Source organism: Miniopterus natalensis, chromosome 8, assembly GCF_054644295.1.
Source record: "Miniopterus natalensis isolate mMinNat1 chromosome 8, mMinNat1.hap1, whole genome shotgun sequence".
Taxonomy (NCBI): domain Eukaryota; kingdom Metazoa; phylum Chordata; class Mammalia; order Chiroptera; family Miniopteridae; genus Miniopterus; species Miniopterus natalensis.
Genome location: NC_142088.1, coordinates 75182923 through 75210813, shown reverse-complemented (window position 1 = coordinate 75210813; position 27891 = coordinate 75182923). Strand labels below are relative to the sequence as shown.

The 27891-nt window shown below is 39.3% G+C and overlaps 1 protein-coding gene and 1 non-coding gene across 4 annotated transcripts in view; both read left to right on the top strand.

Moving 5' to 3' along the window:
* Positions 1 to 27891, top strand: part of C8H2orf76 (chromosome 8 C2orf76 homolog) — a 49557-nt gene that overhangs the window by 4500 nt on the left and 17166 nt on the right. For 2 of the 3 annotated variants that reach the window (XM_087819903.1, XM_087819902.1), the window contains exons 3-4: positions 12939 to 13007; positions 14105 to 14249. In XM_087819903.1, the coding sequence (XP_087676029.1) occupies positions 14117 to 14249 (133 nt within the window). In that variant the 5' untranslated portion in view covers positions 12939 to 13007; positions 14105 to 14116. Of the gene's footprint in view, positions 1 to 12938; positions 13008 to 14104; positions 14250 to 27891 lie in introns of those variants that run through there. The other variant, XM_016209814.2, reaches the window with a different exon arrangement.
* On the top strand, positions 9938 to 10142 carry LOC148092641 (small nucleolar RNA U3). The gene has a single exon (XR_015714981.1). It is a non-coding gene; the product is annotated as a small nucleolar RNA U3 (small nucleolar RNA).

The window sequence follows — 27891 nt, the reverse complement described above, 5'->3', positions numbered from 1 at the left end:
TTGTGTGTACCAATAATTTGTTCCTTTTTATCACTGAGTGGTATTTTTTAAATTTATTTTTATTGAATTTATTGAGGTGACATTGCTTAATGAAATTATATAGGTTTCAGGTATACAGTTCTACAAAACATCATCTATATGCTGTGTTGTATGTTCACCACCCCAAGTCAAGTCTCCTTCCATCACCATTTATCTCCTCTTTACCCTCTTCTACCTCCCCAACCCCCCTTTCCTCTGACAGTCACCGTACTGTTGTCTGTGTCCACGAGTCTTCTTTTTTCTTAATCCCTTCACCCTTCTTACACAGCCCCAACCCCCTCCCCTCTGAGAGCTCTTGGTCTATTCTGTGTAGCCATGGGTCTTTCTCCACTTTGTTAGTTTATTTTGTTCATTAGATTCTACATGTGCATGAAATCATATGGTACTTTTTTTCACTGACTGGCTTATTTCACTTAGCATAATACTCTCCATGTACTTTCATGCTGTCACAAAGGGTAAGATTTCCTTCTTTTTTATGGCTGAGTAGTATTCCATGGTGTAAATGTAGCACAGCTTTTTTACCCACTTATCTACTGATGGGCACTTGGGCTGCTTCCAAATCTTGGCTATTGTAAATAACACTGCAGTGAACATATATTCTCTCAAATTAATGTCTTGGGTTTCTTTGGATATATTCCCAGAAGTGGAGTGCTGGGTCCTATGGCAGTTCCATTTTTAATTTTTTGAGGTAACTATACTGCTTTCCACAGTGGCTGCACCAATCTGCATTCCCATCAACAGTACATGAGAATTTGTTTTTCTCCATATCCTTGCCAGCACTTGTTTGTTGATTTATTGATGATAGCCATTCTGACAGGTATGAGGTGATATCTCATTGTGCTTTTAATTCCGTTTCTCTAATGATTAATGACGTTGAGCATCTTTTTATGTCTATTGGCCATCTGCATGTCCTTTTTGGGGAAGTGTCTATTCAGGTCCTTTACCCATTTTTAATTGGATTGTTTGTTTTTTTGGTGTTGAGTTTTATAAGTTGTTTATAAATTTTGGATATTAATCCCTTATCAGATTTATCTGTGAATATGCTTTCCCATTTGGTTGGTTGTCTTTTCATTTTGTTGATGGTATCCTTTGCTGTGCAAAAACTTTTCAGTTTGAAATAGTCACATTTGTTTATTTTTTTTTATTTTCCTTGCCCAAGGCTATGTATCAGAAAAAATATTGCTGTGGGAAATGTCTGAAGTTTTCCTGCCAATGTTTTCTTCTAGGATTTTAACTGTAACTTTTAAGTCTTTAATCCATTTTGAGTTTATTTTTGTGTATGGTGTAAGAAGGTAGTCTAGTTTCTTTTTTTGCACGTATTTGTTTAATTTTCCCACCACCATTTATTGACTAGATTATGTTTACTCCATTGTATGTTCTTGCCTCCTATGCCAAATATTAATTGACCATAAAGGTGTGGGTTTATTTCTAGGCTCTCTATTCTGTTCCATTGATCTATATTTTTGTTCTTATGCTAGTCCCATGCTGTTTTGATTACTATAGCCTGTAGTATATTTTGATATCAGGTAGTGTGATTTTTCCAACTTTGTTCTTCTTTCTCAAGATTGCTATGGCTATTCAGGGTCTTTTGTGGTTCCATATAAATTTTTGGAGTATTTTTTTCTGGTTCTGTGAAATATCCCATTAGTATCTTGATAGGAATTGTGTTGAATTTATAGATTGCTTTGGGTAGTATGGACATTTAATGATATTAATTCTGCCTATCCATGAACACGGTATATGCTTCCAGTTATTTGTATTTTCTTCAGTTTCATTCTTCAGTGTCTTAATTTTTCTGAGAACAGGTGTTTTTTTTTGTTACAGGAGGGAAGGAGGAAGGGAAGGAGAGAGAGAGAAAAAGTGAAAGAGAGAGAGAAACATTGGGTTGAACCCTGCAACCCAGGTATGTGCCCTTGATTGGGAATTGAACCTGAGACCCTTCAGTGCGTAGGTGGACCCTCTAACCACTGGGCCACATTGGCCAGGGCCCGAGAACAGGTCTTTTACATCCTTGGTTAAATTTATTTCAATGTATTTTATTTTATTTTTGATGCAACTGTAAATGGGATTGTTTTATTAGTTTCTCTGATAGTTCATTATTGGTGTATAAAGATGCAACTGATTTCTGGATATTTATTTTGTATCCTGCTACTTTACTGAATTCATTTATCAGTTCTAATAGATTTTTGGTGAAGTCTTTAGGGTTCTCTATATACAGTGTCATGTCATCTGCAAATAATGCCAGTTTTACTTCCTCCTTTCCAATTTGAAATCCTTTTATTTCTTCTTCTTGTGTGATTGCTGTGGCTAGGACTTCCAGGACTATGTTGAGTAAGAGTGGTGAAAGTGGACATTCCGGTCTTGTTCCCAATCTTAAGGGAAACACTTTTAGTTTTTGCCCATTGAGTATAATGTTGGCTGTGGGTTTGTCATATATGGTCCTTATTACACTGAGGTATGTTTCCTCTATTTTCACTTTGCTGCAGTTTGGAGTATCTGGGCTCAGGGAAGCCTAAGTTCTCCCAAAGGGCTTCTAACTGATGACATCAGGCCCATCCAGGAAAAACTCCCTTTTGAGTAATTTAAGGTCAGCTGATTATGGACTTTAATTATATCAGCAGAGTGTTTGCTACAGCCAGCCTGGCCACACTGACAGTCACAGAGCCACACTACCTCCAATACCCAGTGTCTAACAACGTGCCAGGCTGACTTTTTGGTGATGGGTCTCTGAAGGGTCAGCTAGCTGTTCCTCGATGGCTAAAAGGGTTGGGCATTGTGAATCCTGCCACACCATCCCAAGAAATTTTACTTAGCAAGTAGACCCCTGGATTCTGCTGGTGGAAGTATGATACCACCAGCACAGTCAGGGACCATTGAGATGGAGGTTTCTGACTTGCCAATGAACAGGACATCTTTTATATATTGAAAACTGTGGACTTCATGGGGTAGGGACAATTCCCTGAAATCCTGACTCACCCACTCTTCCCGATGGGGGAGAATCACCTCTAGCACTATGGACACATCTTTTATACATTCAGATGTAGAAACAACAGTACTTTGAATTGGCCCAAAGTACCCCATCCACTCGGTCATGTTAGTTTCCCTTCTCCACTGTGAATCCTGTTCCCACAGAACCATAAAAGTTTGAGTCGCTTCCCTCCCAGAATTTCCCCAACATACTTGGGTGCACAAGGCCTTCAGTCTCTCTTGGGGACAGGGAGACTTTGGCTGCCCACTCCTAATCATCTTCCTTAACCCTTCCTTAGAGCATGAGGGGAGGTTTCAGGGAGTGTAGAGGGGGAGGGCAGCTCTGCACCGGTAAGCAAGGCAACTCTTAGTTTCAAGTGGCCTGGTGGCTATTCATGGCTCAAGTTAATTTACTTTTCAGTTACCCAAAGCAGCACAGCCAACAACAGCATGAGCTTCATGTTTGTGGCATTTCTGCCTGCCCCATAAGTCCACAGCTGTATAACCCTCATTAGGTAATCCAAGAAAATCTGCTCAACCTTAGCCCAGAGAGAGACATTATTTTTACTATACTGGACAGTAAACAAATCTGCCCTCTACTCTGGAGGGTTAGGGTTTGTTACATACATATCCTTGAAGAGATAGTTCAAAACTGAAGGAAGCAGCACCTCTGCTTAGGAGACATGCAGAAGTGTGAGAGACCCATGAATTGTCTTCCAACACACTGGACAAGGATTCCCACTGATGGTTGTGAGTCAAGAAAAATAGAATTTATATTCAATATATCTTGTTTAAGAAGAAAATTGTGTGAAATACTCTTTCCAAGTGGTTAAGTCTCTATCCTTTTGGAAAACTCAACTGTCCACAACGGTTAGTTCTCTGAGAGTCTTACCTCCCTTGAGCAAAGAAAACAAGTTTTGATCTTGTGTATTTACCCCAAGTGGAAGGTCACACAGGCAGGTGTGGGAGGTGTAGGTGTTGATTAGTCAGTGGGTGGTATACTCAGAGTGAATAGCAATCATTGGTTTATTTGTTACAACTGATTATGACCCTTCTTCAGGAAATGCGGCTCCTAAGTCATTACGCAATAGTTACAGCTTGGAGAAGCATTTGCGAGTTGTCAAATTTAGCTAGTATTTATTTTGCACCTGTGCTATTTAAACACCTAAAGTAGAAGGCTTTATTTTTTAACCTCTCTCAAAAATGGTTGAGGTTAAAGACTTTAAAATCATTCGTAAGTTAATACATTGAAAATGTCTTTCTCAAAAGGTTTATGTTAGTGAAAGATGAATAAACTAAATTTTCTAATATAATAGTTCAGAAGTGTGAGAAACCCATGAATTGTCTCAACTAACTATACAACTAAACATTTTGTGGGAAACAAGGCCAAGAGTTTTCATATGTTTACTTAATCCTCACATCGTCCTACTCTACAAATGTATACTTAGTTTCATATTTTAAAAATTACACCTTTGAAAAAACTTAAAGCAAGTTCCTATTAACTTTTGTTTTTATTGTAATGACCAACTTTTGGTATTTTATTGTTACAGAGATCTATTTTTAAAGTACTTTTTGATTTCTATCTAAGCATTTTTAAAAAGTTATGCTTTTGAAGTAGGCCAGAGTAAAATAAAATGAAATGAACATTGTACTTTTAGTGTTAAATGTGACTGGATTGTAATTTGTCATTCTTAAGAAGTTCAGTTAAATTGAAATTTTGTATAAAATTATTTATTTGACAAGATTAAGTTCTCTTTAAAAGGGGAACATTTGTCATGTACTTACTTAGCCATAAACTCAGTATTTTTAGGTATGATAAAGTGAATGTAGGTTCCCCCCTCCTCTCCCTCTGGCCTAAACTTTTTATTTTTAAATTTTTGGTAAAACAACATATTTGGATGTTACTTAGTAGTACATAGGATCATTTACTCAAAATCATTAAGCTGCAATTTCAGAATCATTTGTGCATTCAGTGATTTTCATCTTATACCTGGTCATTTATGCCCATTTAGTTTTCTCACATGAAAGAACAATAAACTGTATTGCTTAGCTGCTTCTTATTGATTTGTTTCAAAAGGAAGGCGAATGGAATCTTTGCCCTGTAATATTAGTTTTTAACCCTAGAGGAAAATTAAGCATTTAGTGTGAGTAATATACAATTTTTGTATGTGGTTAGAGTATTACTTTTTGGAAAGTTTACCCACTTTTTTCATGTGGGTAAGACAAGCTTTAAAGCAAACTTGATATCCTTAAACTTAGGGAGTGGACTTCACAAAATATTTTCATTAAAATGATTCACTGGTAGGAGTCTTAAAATTCAACTCCTGTGCACACTCCCAGGAGCCCACCACTGCAGGAAGGACGGCCAGCCTCGCGTCTTCTGCTGGGGTGTAAAACCTCCTCCAGGCTACCTTCCCGCTGTGGAGCCCTCTTCTACCCTGAAAGATGCTCACTTTGGATCCCATTCCTTACAATGGGAGGGAAACGTCTGGCCTGCCAGCCCGAGTATGCCTTGCGAAATCATTTGGCCTGGCCCTGTCAAGGAACTGCAGGTGGGACTCAAAATTCAATAAATCTAGGAGCTTTTTTCATAGCTAATTTAAAAAAATATATATATATATCTTTATTGATTTCAGAGAGAGGAAGGAAGAGGGAGAGAGAGAGAGAGAAACATCAGTGACAAGAGAGTCATTGATCGGCTGCCTCCTGCACGCCCCCCAGCGAGGACCAAGCGCACAACCCTGGCATGTGCCCTGACCAGGAATTGAACTTTGTTCTCCAGGAGCATAGGTCGATGCTCAACCGCTGAGCCACTCCGGCCAGGCAACATAGCTGATTTTTAAGTTGATAATTTTGTATGGCCCACAAATGATGTTATAAATATTCAAATCGCCCTTGGCAGAAAAAATGTTCCCCACCCCTGCCTTACAAGAAGGTCAAGAATATCTATCCTTCCTTAAAAAAGTACTGATGGCACATGTATTTTTTATTTTTTTGGTAATATAGTCAATCCTCATTATTTGCAGTTTCTTTGTTTGTAAATTTTCCTACTCACTAAAATTGTAATCCCAAAAGCAATACTTAGGGCACTTTCTTGGCCACTCCCTGACATGTGCAGAGGGATGAAGAATTCGAAGTTCACGTTTCCAGCTGAGGTCATACAAGGCGACTGGCTGCCTCCTTCCAGCTCACACTGTAAACAAGTGTCTGGTCTGTGCTCTTCTCAGTGCCATGCTTTTCACATTTCTGTGCTTTTTGTGGGCAATTTGGTGGTTAAAACAGCCCCCAAGCATAGTGCTGAAGTGCTGGCATGCTGTCTAGTGTTTCTAAGTGCACAGAGGCTGTGTAGGCCTTACAAAGATAATGTTTAAGATGAGCTTTGTTAGGCTTGACTTAGAGTGCTGCTGCTGTGAGTTTAATGCTGGTGAAACAACAATAAATGTTAAATGAACTACCTTTAATCAGAAACACACATAAAACAAGGCTATGTATTGATCAGTGTTGACAGTGTTGTGAAAACCTAGGCCTGTATCTTCTCAGGAGCAGAGGTCAGTATTCGTTAACTCGGTGTTGGGGACCACTTTAAATTATCTCCACTATAAATACCTAGAATCGATGGTAGTTACTTTGTGTTTTTGTGAGTATGCATGTTCTGTGCTGCACTCTTAGCTTTTACATACTGTACCTATTTTTTACCTCCGGGGCCCACCCCAGCTAGCTCTTCAGCTCAGAACTTTGCCCCGGGGAGCAGAGCCAGCTTGGGAATGGGAGCAGTTGTCCTGTCTTTCCCTGAATTTCCACCTTCCCTGTTGACACTGCTGGAGCCTGGGCGGTCCTACTGTTACCGGAAAGGGAACCTGGCCCTTGGCAGGCCTGCCCTATAGGGCCAGCCCATAGTGTGTGGGTTCTTGACTTCGTGCAGGAAAAATTTCACAGCACGAGCCTGGACGGGCGTGGCTCAGTGGTTGAGCATCGACCTAGGATCCAGGAGATTGTGGTTCGATTCCTGGTCAGGGTACATGCCTGGATTGTGGGCTCGATCCCCAGTTGGGGGTGTGCAGGAGGCAGCTGATCAATGACTCTGTCATCATTGATGTTTCTATCTCTCCCTCCCTCTCCCTTCCTCTCTCTGAAATTAATAAAGATATATTTTTTTTAAATTCACAAGCCCAAGTGACTGTGAGGGAATATTTATTAAAGCTGGGGACAGTAAAACAAGAAAAGGCTTAGCATAAAAGAAGCAACAGGAGAGCCTAGGCTGGACTGCTTGGGCTTTTTGGGAAGTCAGAGAAAAGGAAGCCTTGGGGTTAGGTTCACTCTGCCCATTGCTCCCTGGTTTCAAATCTCGTGGGCCCCTTAGAGTTTAGGAGATGCATGCCTGTGGGGGAAGAAGAGGGGAAAGGGAATGGTGGCGTGGGCTGGGGGGGGGGGTTGTTGCTCCCTAGAGGGAGAACACTTGAGTCCTTTGTCCTGAGGCTTTTATTTCTCACTTGCAGGCTGGAATCTCAGGGGAAGGTCTCAATAGAATAGAATATTCATCAGCTTTCCAGGTGTGCTCTTTCGGGCTGGTGGTCTCCACTGACTGGTTGGTGCCAGGGCAGAGGGTCATTAGTCAGTGTATCTGGTACTGAGGCAGCCACAGCGCCACTTGTTTGGTCTTGCTGCTTATCTGGGCCTGGAGCTGAAATACAACTGAGGCCAAGATGTTATCTCAGGGGGTCTAAACTGCATGACCAGAGATAATGCTAGGGGAGGATAGGTTACCCTGGGGACAAAGTTCTTGTTTTCCCAGTTTTGCCCCTTGCTAGGCATCCAAGGCTTCCTGCCCTGGTGAGTTTCTGTACCTGGGTTTCTGTACCTGGCCCATCTAACACAAACCATTTATTCTCAAGTGTCCTTGGTTTAGGGAAAGATAGGATATACTAGGTGGCTGCAAACTGCTGTTTAACAATCTGTCTCAGTTTCCCTATTTTACTTGTCCTGGCTTACTGGCCTATCTTTCTTACTGACCTGTGCTAACCAGGGAATTCTCACTCCAGAGGGTAGGGTGCTGGTCCACGCCATTCTCAGCTCTGGTGATGCAGTGGTTACCTGTTAGGGACCTGGAAGCTCCAGGTGAGGGGTTCTTACATGGTTTTGTTTGTTTCTTTGGTTATAGGTGTTGCTTTGCTTTGGATATGACTTATCCTTCATCTCAAATCAGCTGGGTAAGGTACCAGCCAGAACAGGTTTTTTAGGCAGGGAGGTTTCAAGACCTTTCTAGGCCCTAGGCACTGTTACTTTTCAAATACCCCCCTCAATGATATACAGTGTACCCATATCCTATATTAAATCTAACATATATATTTATGAATAGAGTTGAGTTGCTATTGAAATGTTATGTGTGTGTGTATTTAATTAAACGTTAATTTAAAAATTTCATATTCTGGAGCAATAAGGTACCTCCTGGAAAAAGCTCATAGACCCTGTAGTGCAGGACAGATATGTCAGTGTGTCCTTAGGAAAGGGAGGAAATCGGGTTTTCCTCAGCTCTTCGGCTGCTTTTCAGTTCTCCAGACCCTGATGGGGGCTCTGCTGTGCCTCGTTCAGCATGCATTGCTGGATACACTAAAGCAAACCATACAGCGCTCTTTCCCTCAAGGAGCTCGAAAACTTTCCTCCTTAAACAGCTGGCTTTACTAGGGCGTGATCTGGCGCTGTGGGCAGACAGGGATCTTAGCAGGTCTGGTGGGGGTGGGGGAGGAGAGCCCCTGCAAAGGTGTCCTGGAGCAGATGGTCCCGGGCTGAGTTTCAAATGATGCCTTAATAGTAAAGTGGAGAGGCCAGGGGCACAGGAGTTTGGAGAAAAGCTGGGGGTGGACCGATGTGGCAGAGGCCTGAAAACAGCATGGTGTGTGTGGGAAACTACAGGCTGTCATCGCTGCTGGAGTGATAAGAGAAAGGTCGCTTGTGGTGGTGACACATACCATCAGAGAGGCAGGGAGAGGCTGCGTGTTGAGGCCTTTGTGCGTCTTAGACAAGCTTAGGCTCGTTCTGGGCATGTGACCTACTTCTGGTGCCTCTCGAGGCTGAATACTTTTTGGTATTCCTCAGTATTAGTTGTATAAATAAGTTTCTAATCCTCTCTGACCTTTACAGTATTTGAGTTCTGTATTTGTTTTCTTTTGTTCAGTTACCCCTTTTTAAAAGAAATGGAAATAGCCTAGTTTTAGAAAAGTGCAAATATAGGTATACAGGGAAATAGCTTAATTTTAGCCATTCTGATAGGTATGGAAATCATGATTTATAAATTCTGTCATTCTTTCAGTGCTTTTTAGCTGCAGTTCTTCTATAAAGAACTTTTCTTCATCAACTATTTGGTAACCTTGAAATATAGCCTATATAAGAAAAGCAGAACATATTTCATTATTTTCCTCACTTCAGTGCCCTCCTCCCATCTTGGAAAGTCAATTTCAGTAAAACAAATAAGTACCGTTAGGCTGCAGAGTGACTGACTGACTTTTTAAAAAGTACCATTATGCACTCATGGATTTTTAAAACATTCGATGTGATTATATCTTAGGGTAAATCAGTAGAAGAGAAATCATCATATCAAAGGGTAGGCAAATTTATAATTTATAATTTTGATACAGATTACTGTACTCCCCTCCAGAAAGACTGTACCATTTTAGGTTCTTAGCAGTAGTACATAAAAATATATATTTCTCCACCTCCTTGCAATACTGCTTTGGCCAGTTTATTATTATTTTTTAAAAATTTTACAAATCTAATGGCAAAATTGATACCTTACTGTTTCTCTTTGCAGTTGTTTAGTTAGTAGTAAGGCTGATCATCACGATTGACTTTTTAAAAATTTAGTCAGTTGCATATTAACTACCTTTACTCGTGCTTCTCCTAGGATATTGGTCTTTTCTTACACCTTTATGTTGTTAAGACTGTACTCTCAGGGATCATTTCTGTAATTTGTTGCTAGAGAAGTCTCTCTGACCGTGTAAAGCACCCGCTGCCACGAGGAGGCGGCTCGGTGTGCCCCCTGAGCATGAAGCCTGCTTTTGGTGCTGCTGCTGCAGCTGCTCTTGCCAGTGACAATCCTTCCCTTCCTTTCAGAGAGTGAGGGAGGGGACAGTCCTAGTGGTTTCTGAAAAAAAGAGAAAAAAAGAAAAGAAAAAACAAAAGAGAAAGAAAAGAAAAAGAATGAAAACAAGAAAAAGGAAAAGAAAAATTTTTTATGTTGTTACACCTGTCAGCCTTTTTCTTGGTGTTGCTGTTTTCTTCTGCTTAGAAAGGCCTGTCCTACCTTGAGATTATAAAAACATGGACCCATTTTTCTGGTGCCTCTCTGTGACTTTACAGCTAGGTTTAAATGTTTGTTCTGTGTGTGGTTCCTTGTTGTATAAGGGATGAAGTAAGAATCCAGTGTTACTTTTTTTCCAAATGTCTGACCAGTTTTCCCGGTACCATTTGTTAAACAAACTGCTTTTTTGCTGCCAATGTGAAATGCCACTTTTAAACTAAATTCTTTAATCTTGCATCTACTTTTGAGTTTTCTGTTTGTTTCAGTGGTTTGTCAGTCTAGTCCTGTTTCAGTATCACAGCTTAAATTTCTACAGTTTAATTGTCCTTTACAATTTTTGTTATTTGATTTTGTGGATGTATGAAAGTCACCCAAGCTTTTTTTTAAATGTGTTACTATTATTTCTGACTATTGCTTTATAATATGTACTAATAACTGGTACTGCTAGTCTCTTTTATGACTTTGCTAAGTTCACAAATGTATTCTTCCTTGAAAAGAGGGAGGGGATTAAGATGTATAAATTGCCAGTTATAAAAATAGTCACAGGGATGTAATATACAGTATAGGGATATAGTCAATAATATTGTAGTAACTATGTATGGTGTCAGGTGGGTACTAGACTTATTGGGGGGATAACTTCATAAGTTATGTAAATGTCTAACCACTATGCTGTACACCTGAAACTAATATAATATTGAATGTGAACTGTAATTGAAAAAAGTTTTTAAATTAAAATAAAATGTATTCTTCTAGATGGATTTTAGAAATATTTGTGACAAGTTCCCCAAATTACCCTTTTATATTTTGATTCGGATTTTATTCAATTTATAGATTAATTTAGGGAGAATTGACCTTTTACAACTTTGAGCTTTCATAGTTAGGAACAAGGACTATCATTTCATTTCTTCAAATCTTTTTTATGTGCTTGAATATATTTTTATTAATTTATCACTAAATTTATTGTTTTTGAGTTCTCTGTCACTTCATTTGAGGAATACTTCCTAAACTTCTTCAAATGCACTTTTTTTACGTAGGGCATACTTCCAGGAAAATGTCACATTTTATAGTATTCGTTTTATAAGCTGTCTTTTTATTATATCTGCCTCCCTCAACTAACAAGCAGCATTTCCCACAATCCTTAAGGTAAATTAGATAATACTTTCTTTCCTTCTGATAATATCTCTTATTGGTTAATTGCTAAGTATATGTTATAACAAATTTGTGATAAAGATGCACAAGTGTTGGCCACAATTAGATATTAACGCAAATTTGGAGTTTTAAATTGAAAGCCTTGACAATTTAAAACATTTGGGCAACTTTTTATTAAGTGAAAAAAGCAAACCTACAATTATAAAACAGTTTCATAAGGCATGCATGTGCCAGCCTGCCTGGTTTCTGCGGTTAGACCATTTACATGATTTGTTTCATTGTACCTGGGAGTCTGGTATCTTTATCTGCCACTTATATGAGCTGTCCTTGTTCCCAAACCTATTTTATCCCAAGTAAACTAACAATAAAAGCAGCTACTTTTATTGAGATCCTACTATGTGAGATCCAAGTGTGTGTTGCTGCTAAGAGGTAGAGTTGATATTTAAGCTACATCTGTCTAGCTTTAACGTCGGGGACAGGGGCTGCATTCTAGGACTTTCTAAGCCTGCATGGGTGTGTTTTGGAGGGTGTCTGTTGTTTGGGGGGCTAGGTAAGAGGGGGAAGAAGTGGTCATAATTTTAACAAACCTGTTAACACTGCTTCTGAAATACAGAAGTCTTTTATAATATCCTTTCTCAAGAAGTATTCTTTATTAAGTACATCAGTCTATTTTAAATTGTACTTTTGTGGATGTTTGCTGAACTGCTGTTATGTGGTAGATTCTAGGATCAGGATTTTGGGGAGCATTGTAAACCAGATTTAATGACAAATAGCATAGTAGTTAATATTGGGATATCAAAAGATTTGTTAATTTAAACTCACTAAACAAGATTAGAAGGTGAATCTGTACCTTATTTTAGAGGGAAAATATTATTTCCAGTTCCTTTGGAACCATACATTTAATTATAAACAGTATGCTAATTAAATTACAAATTATTTTATGTATTAAAACAGCTTAAACTTTAATTTCCATATGTAATATGCTGTATATTCTCTCAAACCTAGTAAAATATTTGTATAAGCATTCTATGATTCAGAGAGACTTTCTAGGCCAAGTTATTGTGACTTGATGCTATCTTTTATGAAATATTTCAGATACACTAAAAGGCATAAAATATAACATAGTATCCATATACCTAATGTCTACTCAGGACATAAATTGCTACCAAAATAATCGAAGGGCATATTTCCTCTCTAATTGTATAACCCTTCTTTTGCCTCAAGGGTAACAACTAATTATCTTTTAAACATAATAAAAGCTATGTTTTTGAACTTTGTATAAATGGTGGTATACTCTGATTCTTTGACTAGCATTTTTTCATTCACCGTAGTATTTTTGAGATTCACCTATTTCGATGTATATAGTTCTAGTCCATTCATTTGTATTGCTTGTACTATCCATAATTTACTTATCTGTTCTTCTCTTGATGGACATTTGCTTCCAGTTTTGCAATTAACAATTAATGTTGCTGTGAATGTTCTTTTGCAGTTCTCCATGTGCACTAGGTGCGAGATTCTGTGGGGTACCTGCCTGTAAATGAAATTGTTAGATTGAAAGGTATGTGTATCTTCAGCTATACTAAGTATTGCCAATCATCTAAAGTAGCACCCCTTTGGATGCCCCCCTTCACTGATTAAATTCTCATTGTTCTGTGTCCTTGCCAACACTGTGTACTGTCAGACTTTCTGTCAGTTTGATGAGTGATATATCTCATTGTTATTTTGAATTCCTCTGATTTACTAGTGAGATTGGACATCTTTTCTTATGTTTATTAGTATTATAGGTAATTTTTTCTTAGGACTTGTATATTATGGCTGAAAGTTGTATGTAAAGTTAAAAGTAGCATGAAGTACTAGATAGAAATATACTGTAATTGTATCTTAAAGCATTGGCATCTTTGCAGATTTTTTTGAGAAAATAGTTGAGGGTGATTTTCTGGTAGTATATTGGAGAGAGCACGGACTTCGGAATTAAACTGATGCTTGAATCCTGGCTTTTTTGTTTATCAGCTTTATGACTTTATGAAGTTTGTACAATCTCTCTGAGTCTGCTCTGTCATCCTTAAAATGAGTGTAATAATTTGTGATTTGGTGATAGAATCAAGTGAGATAACCTTAACACCCGGCACATGGCCCTAGTACATAGTTTTAGGATGAAATAAACACTCACATTAAGCAACAGTATGAAAGATTGTTAATACTCTGGCATATAATTAAATCAACACTGAAATCTGGCAGCATTTGTGAAATTAGAACATGACCTATTGATAGTTGACTCTGATATAAACATACTTCATCTCAGGGCCAAGTGAGGAGACCACTGGCATAGCAAATCCAAGGCAGTTGTGTGTATGCCACATATCTGTCTTGGGCAACCGTGACTTGTCCCCATACATGACCCCCTCACCATATCACTTGTGTTCATCTTCTGTGCCGTCAGTTTTCTGCCAGTCAGAACATCAGCGACTGTGACAAAGCTGTTCAGGTGACAGTGGGTAGGAGGGAGTAACCTTGAGGCCCTTGTTTGTACCCCAAATCAATCTTGGTTTGGGGCCTCTGCCAGACCGTTTGGGAGTGTCTGGGTGCCAGAGAGCTGATGGCAGAAATGCAAGCCATAATTGTGAGCTGATGTTATCCTCGTGTCCCTTGCCACAGGAATTTCTTCCCATGGCTTCCAAAGAAGTGACCATCACAGTTCGCCTCATTCGTTCCTTTGAGCATCGAAATTTCAAACCTGTGGTATATCATGGAGTTAATTTGGACCAAACTGTAAAGGAATTTATAGTATTTCTGAAGCAAGGTATGAGACATCTTACTCATTTTGTTTTATTAGTACTTTGAAAAAAATAGTTGACTATTACACTGCTAGTAATCTTTTTTTAAAAAAAATGTTTTTATTGATTTCAGAGAGAGGAAGGGAGAGGGAGAGAGAGAAACATCAGTGATGAGAGAGTCATTGATCGGCTGCCTCCTGCACACCCCATACTGGGGGTGGAGCCCCAAACCCGGGCTTGCGCCCTGACTAGAATTTAACTGTGACCTCCAGGTTCATGGGTTGATGCTTAACCACTGAGCCACAACGGCTGGGCACTGCTAGTAATCTTTTAAAAAATACTTCGAAAGGTATTAATGTAGGTGGTAAGGCTGGTGCTGGACAGGCTGGCCTGTTCTGGGCCTTGAACAGGAGCAGAGGCGTCACCCCAGGGCTCATTAGCAATGTGTACCCTTTTCAGGGAGTATTACCATCATATGTGGCTTCTCTCTCTCTCTTTAAATTAAAAAGATTTAAGGTCTAGGTTTGCTTGTAACAGGCTTATGCATCTGGAGGTTGATTAATAAGGGAGTGTAGTATAGCTCATTGTGTTACCTGGCTGAGAGCACAAAGGCCTCCCGGGAGCGTGGCAGGAAGGCGGCAGGCCTGTTTCTACAGCCAGGAGGCTATGAGATGAGAGTTGGTCACTGCGATCACAGAAACGCAAGCTCCAAAGCAATGGGCATGAAGTTAGTCTCTATTTCAATAGGTCCTTGATGGGTTTCTAACTTCTGTTTTTAATTGTTGAAGTGTTCCAATCATCAATATTTGATAAAACATCTAGAATAAGCTTTAATTATTTTAACTGAAGTGTAATTTGTAGGTGGCGTAATGTACAGATCTTAGCGTGCTGTTCAATGAGTAGTTTTGACAGATGGATCACTTTATATCCAGCTTTTTTCTACTTTGGCGTAATTTCAGACATAGAAATGCTGTAAGAAGAGGACAGGATTCCTGAGCGCTCTTCACACAGGCTTCCAAGTGCCAGCGTGTCACTGCATCTGTTTCTTCCCTTCCTTTTTTCTTCTGGTTTTCTCTTACTCTCCTTACCACCCCTCCCATTTTTTCTTTCTGAATCACTTGCAAGTATGTTGCCTTTTGTCTCTAAACATATCAGTGTTTATTTCCTAAAAACAAGGAATTCTCTTGCATAATGACAGTACAGTGATGAAAATCAGGAACTTAACGTTGAAAAAATGCTCTTGCATAATTTACAGATCTTACTGAGATTTTAATTGTTCCAATAAAATCTGTAACAAAAGAAAAGTCCACGGTGATGTTACATTCAATCCCTTTAACCTGACATTGATTTCTTTAATCTGCAGCCGTTTATGGTATTTCATCATATTGGCAAGTTCGAATGGTACAGGCCAGTTACTCTATAGAATGTCCCTCAGTTTGGTGCCTGCCAGGTTTCTGCTCTGTACATTTTAAAGTTAAGTTGTGGTGGTATATTCTGAGACTACGTATGTGAATGTTCTGTTATTTTTCAAAATTTTGTCCTGTAGGTTAGCATTCTTTAATGATTCTTGCCTGAATCAGTTATTGTGATGATGGCTGGTAAATGGTGATTTTTTTTTATCCCAGCATTCCTCTTACCTGCATTAGTTCTTTTGTACAGTAAGGAAGAGCTTTCTGCCCCACCCCACCTCATTTACTTAATCAGTTGTTTATATCACTGTGGAGTCCTGGGTTCTTACTTTATTGAAGGGATTATAATTCTTAATTATCATTATTTATTTTCATGCTCTGAAATCAATAAAAACATATTTAAAAAAAAGAAAAGAAACTTGCCTGATATGCATGGCTAATCAAGGCAGGGCTGCAGCACGCCTGCGGTTTTACCACACAGCACCGACCCTGAAACATGTACCCATTATTCTCCCGTACTGCCTTGCTCGCTTACGTAGGATCCTTGAAGCAGGTGGATTCACCCGGTGTCAGGGGGCCTTCAGTTTAGTTCACCTAGCTCTAGTATTTGAACTCTGAAAGCTAGAAGGGTGGTTTTACATTGTGGCATGGGGAATTTTGCCACAGACACAGTGGTCACTGTGATGAATGATCCTTTGGGGTTATTTTAGATACCTTCTTGCCTTTCTAACTATTCTTTTCTTTTTTAAAAAATATTTTTTATTAATTTCAGAGAGAGGAAGGGAGAAGGGAAGAGAGACAGAAACATCAATGATGAAAGAGAGTCATTGATCAGCTGCCTCTTGCACGCCACCCCCCTGGGGACTGAGCCCACAACCCAGGCATGTGCCCTGACCGGGAATTGAACTGCAATCTCCTGGATCCTAGGTTGATGCTCAACCACTGAGCCATGCTGGGTGGGCCTATTATTTTCTTATAGTCACTTTTTGCTGTCCATCGCTTAACCTTGTTACCTGCCATGATTGTATTTCTCCCTCAGCCAAGAAACTTTGGTTAATTCCATCCATGCTCCATTGAGCATCACTGTACCACATCATGCCATTAAAACACGGGGAATGGCTGTTAACCAGATATTTTGATCAGAGAGGTACCTTATATATTACCTTATGTAGTTTTTTTCCAGACTCAGAATAGTATTCAAACTAATTATCTAGATAGTTTTAGATGTCAGTTCTTTAATTTGGAAGCATTTCAATACTTAATAATACTTCAGATCTTGCTTCTGAATGTTAAGTCATTTCACCTATGAAAGAGAAGCGAGCTGTGGAGATTTTGTCCAGCCTTCTAGTTCACAGCTCCTCCTTTATACGCTGCTACTCCTGGAGATCAGTCACTTTGTAAAGCAGTCTGTTCTGTTGGGCGAATACTGTAATGGTCAGGAAATTTTTCTTTGTATCTTTTTGTTTTATGTATTTCTTCATATCTAATGCTTCTCTCCAGTTTTCTCTGTTATTAATATCTTATATTAGTATGCTGCTTTTGTTGTAATTAAAGAACCAATATCGATGCATTATTCACTAAATTCCATAGTTTATTCGGATAGCCTTAGTTTTTACCTAATGTCTTTTTTTCTGTTCCAGGATCACTTCTAGGATACCATGTTACATTTAGTTGTCATGTCCCCTTATGCTGCTCTGGCTGTGATGATTTCTCAGATTTTCTCTGTTTGATAACTTTGACAGTTTTGAGGTGTACTGGTCAGGCCTGTTGTAGGATGCCCCTCTATTGGAATTTGCCTGAGGATTCAACTGGATTATGGACTTTTGAGAGGAAGATAAACAAAGATAAAGTGTCACTTTTATCACATCATAGCAAGAGTACATACTTTCTACATGGTTTATGATTGTTGATGTTAACCTTGGTCACGTGGTCAAAGTAGTGTTTGGTTTCGCTACTCTTTTTTGTCTCCCTTTTCACACTGTACTCTTTTTTTTTTTTTTTTTTTTTTTTAAGATTCTACATGTGAGCGAAACCATATGGTATTTGTCTTTCTCTTTCTGACTTATTTCACTTAGCATTATACCCTCAAGGCCCACCCACGTTGTTGTAAATGGAAATATTTTATTCTTTTTATGGCTGAATAATATTCTGCTGTGTATATGAACCACATTCTTTATTCATTCATCCATCAGTGGGCACTTAGGTTGTATCCATATCTTAGCTATTGAAAATAATGCTACAGTGAACATAGGGCACATATTTCTTTTTTAATTAGTGTTTTTGTATTCTTTGGATAAATACCCAGAAATGGAATAGCTGGATCATATGGTAGTTTTATATTCTTAATTATTTTAGGAATCTCCATATTGTTTTCCATAGTGGCTGCACCAATTTACAATTCCACCGACAGTGTACAAGGGTTCCCCTTTCTCCACATCCTCTCCAACACTGGCTATGTCTTTTCTTTTTTATAATAGCCATTCTAGCAAGTGTGAGGTCATATCTCATTGTGGTTTTGGTTTGCATTTCCCTAATAATTAGTGATGTTAAACACCTTTTCATGTGCCTGTTGGCCATCTGTATGTCTTCTTTGGAAAAATATTTATTTAGATCCTCTGCTCACTTTTTAAATCAGGTTGTTGAGTTGTATGAGTTCTTTTATATTTTGGATTTTAACACTTTACTGGATATATGATTTGCAAATATCTTCATTCATTAGGTTGCCTTTTCATTTTGATGATGGTTTCCATTGCTCTGCAGAAGCTTTTGTTTTTTGTAGTCCCATTTGTTTATTTTTGCTTTTGTTTTCCTTGCTTTTGGAGCCAGATCCACAAACACATCACTAAGACTGATGTCAGGGAGCTTTCTACCTATGTTTTCTTCGAGGAATTTTAGGTTTCAGGTCTTACATTTTAGTCTTTAATCCATTTTGAGTTAATGTTTGTGTATGATTTAAGATAGTGGTCTAGTTTCATTTTTTTGCATTTGGCTATCCAGTTTTCCCAACACCATTTATTGACAAGATTGCCCTTTCTCCATTGTATGTTCTTGGCTCTTTTACCATTTGGTAATTGTCCATGTATATATGGGTTTATTTCTGGGCTCTCAATTCTGTTTCATTGGTCTGTTTTGGTTTTAATACCATACTAGGTTTTTTTGGTGTGTGTGTGTGTTTTTAAATGCTTACCTGATGATATTTTTCCCATTGCTTTTCCAAGAGAGTAGAAGGGAGAGAGAGAGAGAGAATGAGAAATGTCAAGTGTGAGAGACACACACATCAATTGGTTCCCTCCCACACATGCCCTGACTGGGGCTGGGGTTCAAGCCTGCAACTAAGGTATATGCCCTTGACCAGAATTGAACCCAGATACTTCAGTCTGAATGCTGACACTCTAACCACTGAGCCAAACCAGCTAGGACCATACGTTTTGATTATTATAGCTTTGTAGTATAGTTTAAAATTAGGAGTGTGATACCCCCAGCTTTGTTCTTTCTCAAGATTGCTTTGGCTATTCTCGATCTTCTGTGGTTCTGTACAAATTCTAGGATTATTTGTTCTAGTTCTATGAAATATGCTATTGAAATTTTGGTAGGGATTGCATTGAATCTGTAGATTTCTTTGGGTAGTATGGACATTTTAACAATATTAATTTTTTCAATTCATGAGCCTGGACTATCTTTCCATTTATTTGTATCTTTAATTTCTTTCATCAGTATTTTATATTGTTCAGTATATAGATCTTTCACCTCCTTTGTTAAATTTATTCCTAGGTATTTTATTCTTTTTGATGGAATTGTAATTGGGTTTGTTTTATCAATTTTTCTTTCTGATATTTTGTTATTAGTATACAGAAACACCACAGGTTTATGTATTCTGAAACTTTACTGAATTTGTTTATTAGTTCTAGCAGTTTTTTGATGGCATCTTTACGGTTTTCTAAAGATAGTTTTTCTTATTTCTTACTGATTTGGATGCCTTTTATTTCTTTTTTTTTTAATGTATTTTTATTGATTGATTTCTAGAGAGAGAAGAAGGGAGAGGGGGAGAGAGAGAGAGAAACATTGAAGTGAGAGCAAAACATTGATCAGTTGCCTCCTGCACGCCCCCTACCAGGGATTGAGCCTGTATTCCGGGCATGTGCCCTCACTGGGAATCAAACCAGCAACCTTTTGGTGCATGGGATCACACCTAACCATCTAAGCTACACCAGCCAGGGTGCCTTTTATTTCTTTTACTTGCCTAATTGTTGTGGCTAGGACTTCCAATACTATGTTGAACAAAAGTGGTGAAAAGTAGCATCCTTGTCTTGTTTCTGATTTTAGAGAAAAAACTTTCAGCTTTTCACCATTGAGTATGATGTTAGCTGTGGTTTTTGTCATTTGTGGCCTTTATTGTATTGAGGTATGTTTCCTCTGTGCCTACTTTGTTGAAAGTTTTAACTTAAATGGATGTTGAATTTTATCAAATGCTTTTTCTGCTTCTATTGAGATGATCATAATGGTTTTTATCCTTCATTCTGTTAATGTGATATATCATGTTGATTTGCAGATGTTGAACCATCCTTGCATTTATGAAATAAATTCCACTTGACTGTCACTGTATGATCCTTTCAATATATTGGTGAATTCATTTTTGCTAATATTTTGTTGAGAATTTTTGCATCTGTGTTTATCAAAAATATTGGCCTGTAGTTGTTTTTGTGTGTGTGTGTGATGTTCTTGTTTGGTTTTGTTATCAGGGTAATGCTGAACTCTTATAATTGTTTGGGAGTATTCCTTCTGTGGAGGAGGTGCTGTTCCATGACATGACTGCTGTCTGTCCCCCAAACTGGACCCAGGCCAGAATGGAGGTTGCTTTCTGCACCACCACCCCCAGCTTAGAGACTGTCTGATTGTACTTGATGTTCATTTTGACATAAATCAGGAAATCAGCAACCCTCCCTTGCCTCCTGCTCCGTGCTGGCTCCTGGAACAGGTTGTTGTCCTGACCTGGTCAAGCATGCAGTTTCCTTCCCATACCTGATAGTATTCATGTAGTAGTACTCATGACTATTTTCTTCTCCCTTTACCCTAATTAATTATTTGGTACCTGCCAAGTGGTGCAGGGATCCATTTCATCCTGCAGCTGTCAAGACATACCTTATATGTAAATTTCCCTTAATAAATTCTGTTAATTACCAAACTGGAGTGGCCAACTTATTTTTTTTGTCTTTCCCTGCCTACCACTTAGGTAATTTTGTCTCAGGGCCTTTCCCTGGATTTGCATGCACTAACACCTTCTTCAATTTTTTTAGGAAGAGTTGGAGATAGATGGGGCTTAATTCTTCTTTGAATGTTTAGAAGAACTCACCACTGAAGCTGTCTGGTCCTAGACTTTTGTTTGCTAGGAGGATTTGATTACTGATTCAATCTTTTTACTAGTAATATGTCTATTCAGGTTTTCTTTTTCTTCATGATTCAGTCTTAGAAGAGTGCATGTTTTTAGGAATTTATCCACTTCTTCTAGGTTGTCCAATTTATTGGCATATAATTGTTCATAGTAGTATTTTATAATCCTTTGTATTTCTGTGGTATTAGTTGTAAATTCTTTTTCATTTCTGATTTTATTTTTTTGAGACCTTTCCCTTTTTTAATTGGTTAATCTAGGTAAAGTTTTATCAATTTTGTTTATCTTTCATAGAACCAGCCCTTAGTTTCATTGATCTTTTCTATTGTCCTTTTAGACTCTGTTGTATTTATTTCCACTCTGATCTTTATTATTTCCTTTCTTCCCCTGACTTTGGCTTTGCATGTTCTTCAAGGTAGATGATTTATTTGAGATTTTTCTTATTTTTTGAAGTAGGCTGTATCGCTGTGAACTTCCCTCTTATACTGTATCGCATAGATTTTGGTATGCCGTATTTCTGTTTTCATTTGCCTCCAGATATTTTTTGAATTCCATCTTGATTTCTTCAGTGACCCATTGGTTGTTCAGTAGCATGTTGTTTATCCACATTTTTGTGGTTTTTAAGGTTTTCTTATAACTGATTTCTAGTTTTATACCACTGTGTTTGGAAAAGGTGCTTGATTTGATTTTAGTCATCTTGAATTTATTGAGACTTGCTTTGTGGCCTAACATTTTTCTGTCCTGGAGAATGTTCCATGGACGCTTGAGACTAATGTATATTCTACTGCTTTTAGATGGCATGTTCTGTAAATATCTATTAAGTCAATCTGGACTTAAGTGTTATTTACGGCAAATGTTTCCCTGTAGATTTTCTGTTGGGATGATCTATCCATTGCTCTGAATGGGGTGTTAAAGTTTCCTACTATCATTGTATTGCTTTCAGTTTCTCCCTTTAAGTATCTTTTTTTTTTTAATTGATTTTTGGAGAGAGAGGAAGGGAGAGAGAGAGAAAAACATCGATGTGAGAGTAGAACATCGATTGGCTGTCTCCTGTGTGCCCCCTACTGGGAATGGAGCCCACAACCCAGGCATGTGCCCTGACTTGGAATTGAACCAGCAACCCTTTGGTGCATGGGACAGCGCCCAACCAACCAAGCCACACTGGCCAGGGTCTTTTAGGTTTTTTAATATTTACTTTATGTATGTTGGGTATGTAGATATTTATGAATATTATATCCTCTTGTTGGATTGACCTTTCTATCGTTATATAATGCCTTTTTTTGTCCACTTGATGTTGTCCCAGAGGTCCCTTAGGGAACCCTCACTTTTTAAAATTCTTCTTTTCTTTATCTGTTCTGTCTTATTGTGCCATTGTTTTGTCTTCTAGCTCACTGATTCATACATCTACTTCCTCCAGTCTTCTGGTGAACCCCTCTAGCATATTTTTTTAGTGCAGTTATAACTTCTGTTTAGTACTTTTTTTATATTTTCTGTCTCTCTGTTGAAGTTCTCACTGTGCTCATTCATTTTTCTCCTGACTTCAGTGAGCATCTTTATGACCATTACTTTGAACTCTTTATCAGAGAGGGTGCTTGTCTTCATTTCACAAAGGTCTTTTCCTGGGGATTTGTTTTTTCTTTGTTTTGGAACATATTCCTTTATCTTCTCATTATGTCTCACTCTTTCGGTTTGTCTATATGTATTAGGCTAATCTGCTACATTTCCCAGTCCTGAGGGAATGGTCTTTTTAAAAATTAATGAATTAATTAAATTTTTATTGATTGATTTAATTTTATTATTTTTAAATGTTTTTATTGATTTTAGAGAGAGTGGAAGAGAGAGGGATAGAGAGATAGAAACAACATCATCTGCTTCCTCCTGCACGCCCCCAACTGGGGATCGAGCCCACAACCCAGGTTTGTGCCTTGACCAGGAATTGAACCGTGACCTCCAGGTTCATGGGTTGACACTCAACAAGTGAGCAACACCAGCTAGGCTTTACTGATTGGTTTTAGAGAGAAAAGAAGGGAGAGGGGGAGAGAGAGAGAGAAAGAGAGAGAGAGAGCAAGAGAAACACTGATGCATTTTTCCACTTATTTATGTATTCATTGGTTGATTCTTGTATGTGCCCTGACTGGGGATTGAAGGATGGTGTGCTAACCAACTGAGCTACCCAGCTAGGTCCTGAGGGAATGGTCTTGTGAAAGAAATGATTTGTGGGGCACAGAAGCACAGTGTTTTCTGGCTACCAGAGCCGGCGTTCAAAGGGTGTCCCTAGTGTGGGCTGTGTGGGTCCACTGTCTGTGTTGGGGCAATGGCTATGGTGAGGCTGTGGTGGGTGCAGTGTCTTCGAATAGTCAATTGTGGCAAAGATGCTGTGCATGGTGGGAAGGGTTGGGGGAACTCACCTGTTTCGATTGCAGTGTGACTGGTTTGCAGAAAGGGTCGGGCACAGAGTGTTTGCCTGGCTTGGTTATAGGGTGGCTGGTGTGAGAGGTGGGTGGGGCTCAGTGCTTTCCTGGCCTAGTTTTGGTGTGACTGCTATGCAGGGTGGTTGGGGCGTGGGCCACTCCCCCAGCTCAGTTGTGATTCAGGGTGGGCAGACCATACCCATTGGTGCTAGCAAGCTAATAGGAGAGCACCAAAATGGTGCCCACCAGCTTCATCACCAGCAAGTTAGAATGAGATTGCAAAAATGGTATCTACCAGCGCTTCCATCCCTGGCAAAAGACCCAGCAGGGTCCTCCTTCTCCTGCAGCTGCTCTAAGTTTAGTAAGTGGGCCTCTCACTTATGGTCTAGGTGCTTTTTAAACTGCTGATTTTGTACTTGATCACCGGGCAGTGGGTCTCCACCTGAGATCTTTTGGAGCAGCTTCTCCCTTCCTTACAGTTCTGTGATTCCCCTGAACTTAATCTCTTTTGATTTTCAAAACCAGATATTTGGGGGTTTATCTTTCTGGTGCCAGATCCAAGGGTTGGGGTGCCTGATGTGAGGCACAAACTCTTCACTCCTCAAGGAAGAGTTCCATAATTTTTTGCATCTCTCCTGGCTATGGGACACTGTGGCTGGGGTGGGGTCCCTGGTGAGACTGTGTCTCTGCCTGTCCTACCTGTCTTGATAATGTCTCTTTTATCTTTTGTTCTGGAGGCGTTGTCTGCCTGGCTTTCAGGTCCTTTTCAGAGTAAAATTATTACATATGTACCTGTGAATTTGTTGTATCCATGAGAGGAGGTGAATTTAGGGTGTACATATGCCACTGTCTTGGACGAGAACCTATGCTATACTCTTTGGAAAGAAGTCACTGTGTGTAGTCCACAGTTAAGGAACAGAGAGTTATGAGTGGAATACTTACATAATTTATTTGGAATTCTTCTGCATGGAAGATTTTATTTATTTTGTTGCTCAACTTGTTCTAGCTTTCGTCATTGGAAACTCAGTTGGCTTCTGTGCCTCTTTGACGTGTGTGTGTGTGTGTGTGTGTGTGTGTGTGTGTGTGTATGTTTTGAGTACTTTTATATTTTCTGGCACTATAAGATGCTCCAGGCTCACCTTGTATATTTCCTGTCTCAGTCCTAGAACCAGCCATTCCTCCAAGGAGTCTTGGTTTCTTTTATTGGAGACTGGTATTAGAAACTAAGATCTGGGTGCCAGGTGTGCTCATTGCTACAGGGGTGTCGTTTCTTTTAGGCTTTCTTAGCTGACAGAGAAAATAAATATATCAACCTATCAATCTGTGTATCTAGACATACCTATAAATATTCTCATGTTGCCACCTGTACCTATATGTTAAACATGAGTTCTTACTGATGTTTCCAACTCTAATCCATTATCACATGGATCATTCTAGTTTCCTCCCTTGCTTATCTGCACATTCTCACTCAGTGAGAAACCTGGCTCCCATCATCTCCCATCCATTTACTTAATTGTTTAATTTCTTGTACATTATAGCAGTATCAGAATTGTTCATCTGGAACCTGTGGGAAGCAACTTGATATTAACTAGAGTACAGAGTTTTGGGGCAGTTCCTTTGGCCTTAATCTTACAAAACCTATTTATTGCCAAAGTTATTTAGGTCAACATCTTTTCTTCCATTCCCTCCAGTAAGGTTGTTTCATGTATTTATAATACAGCTAGATTCTTTTGTCACCATCTGCATTCTTTCCTGGGGTCTCCTGACCTGCTAAATGTTTTTTTGCTTTTTACTTTGCATACATTAAGGCTCATTCGGTGCTGTAAAGTTCTATATGTTTTGACAAATGAATAATGCCATGTAGCCACCATTGCAGTTGTTTCTGTGCTCTAAAATCCCCTGTGCTTCACCCACTCATCCTCCCTACCAAGCTCCTGGCAACCACTGAGCTTTTTACCATCTCTATAGTTTTGCTTTTTTTCAGAATATCATATAATTGGAATCATTCAGTATGTAGCCTTTTCAGACTGACTTCTTTCAGGTAGAAACATGTATTTAAGGTTTCTCTAAGTCTTTTCATGGCAAATCATGTCATTTAGTCTCCTTTAATCTGCAATAGTTCCCCACCTTATTTTTTCTCATATTGATTTTTTTAAAAAAGAAACATCTAGGTCAGAGTTTTATAGTATGTCCCACAATCTGGATTTGTCTGATCGCTTTCTCATGATTCGATTCAGGTTAAACATCTTCAGGAGAATTACTATATAATTTGCAGGTCGAGAAGCTACGACCTGTAGTCTGATTGGACCTGCCTCCTGTTTTTATAAATAAGGTTTATAAACACACCCACACCCATGTATTCACACATGATGTGTGCTTCTGTGGTCTTTACCGGCAGAGTTATGTGGTTGTGACTGTGTGGCTCACAAAGCCCAATTATTTACTAGCAGCCATTACAGAAATAGTTTGCTGACCCCTGATGTGTGTGGTTCCTCCTCGCTGAATCACATCAGGAGGCACTGTATATCACTGTGTCCCATTATTGGTTATATAGTGGAAAGCACTTGGTTAAGACACTGTTCACCAGATTTCTCTGTGGTAAAAGTATCTTTCTAATTAATGAGTAGTGTATGGAGTGATAAATGTAAGGACTATTTGCATATCTTGTTTCCAATAATTTTAGCAGCTATTGATGCATCATTGCTGTTGTAAAATTGGGATTTTTTTTTCTTACTGTGTGATTCCTGGCATTATTCTGTAAAGAAGCACTTCCCTGGCCTGGCTGGCATGGCTTGGTGGTTGAGCATCAACCCATGAACCAGGAAGTCACAGTTTGATTCCTAGTCAAGGCATCTGCCCGGGTTGCTGTCTCAGTCCCCAGTGCGGGGCTGCAGGCAGCCGATCAGTGACTCTTTCATCATTGATGTTTCTATCTCTCTCTCCCTCTCCCTTCCTCTCTCTGAAATCAATAAAAACATATTAATAAAAAAGAAAAGAAGCACTTCCTTGATGCCTCTCTATCTTAGAAAGGAATGGGTTAATTTTGCAGTAGCAAAGTCATAGTGCATTTTTACCTTATCACAAAGGGCCTATTCCTTCCAACACAGTGTGGAGGTGATGCTCTTTTGTTTGTAGCACACAGTGTCCTCTAGGTTCTTTAGTTAAACTTTACTCTATAAATTTAAAACACAAAATAATACTCTGTTTTCTGTGGCTGTGACTTATTGAATGAGAGTATAACAACAAAGAGAGAGTGCTAACTTAATAGTAGTTAGTGGTTAACTCTAGGAAGGGAAGGGTAGTGGGATTAAGGAAGGACATAAAGAAGGTTTCAACTGTTCATGTCATATTTAACAAAAAAAGTAAAGGATCTGGGGAGATTAAAGATGGCGGCAGACTAAGTGGAAGCTATACTAACACTCTCTCAGGACCAAACTGGAGTTGCAACTAAAATATAGTTGTAAACTATCCTGAATAATCAACTGCAATTGAAGACAAACTAGAGAGCACCCTCATAACCAAGTAGGAAAACTGGAGACCACATAGAGACTGGTAGGGAGTGCGGAGGCAAGAGTGCTGGCTGGGCCCCCACAGGCAGCAGCTAAAGGTCTGGAGGGATATCTCAGTTTTGGGAGGTTTCCAATGAGGAATCTGGGACCTAATCCCCAGGCTGGGCTTCCTAGCAAAGAGTACCAGAACTGAGAAAGGTGCCCACACAACATCTGGCTGTGAAAAGCAGCCAGGTTTTTGTTTGCTAGGGAGAGATGGCTGGAAATTCAGGCACCCTCTTAAGGACCCAATGCACAAAGTTTTGTGTGCAGCCACTCACCTTGGGCTCCAGCAGAGGGAGGGCAGAGTGGACTGGACCACTGTGAGGAGAATCTAAGGTTGTGGGCTCTGGAGATAGAGCTCAGAGGGCACCCCACTATATTCCTGTGCCAAGCCATTCCCCCGTATTGCAGAGGCAGACATTTACCTTCCAAGGAGCTTTTGTCTGAGGGGGAAGGAATTGCCCCACCCTGCTGGAATACCTCTTATCTTACCTGGTGGAGTTTCTACAGCCTGAAGCTCATTAAGAGAATCAGATTAATCAGCCTGCAGGCAGAGGCAGACCTCAGAGTGCTTTGAGTCTTTGCCTGATCTGCTTCTGGACCTGGGCCTTGGAAAAACAGACTTTGGTGTGCATCTTGGTTCTGTCCAAAGGCACCTGGCCCCAACCAAGGGGACCTCAAGCTGTGGGTTGTTAATAGCTCCAAAGAGGGTACTCAAGGCCAGTCACAAACAGTGTCTGACATTGGCCTGCCCCAGAGACCATCCAAAAAGACTGAGAGCCCTAGCAGGCCTACCTAATACATAGACACAAACCCAAATAGGCAACCAAAATGGGGAGACAAAAAACAAGTCCCGAATGAAAGAACAAGAGAAGTCTCCAGAAAAAGAGCTAAATGAAATGGAGATAAGC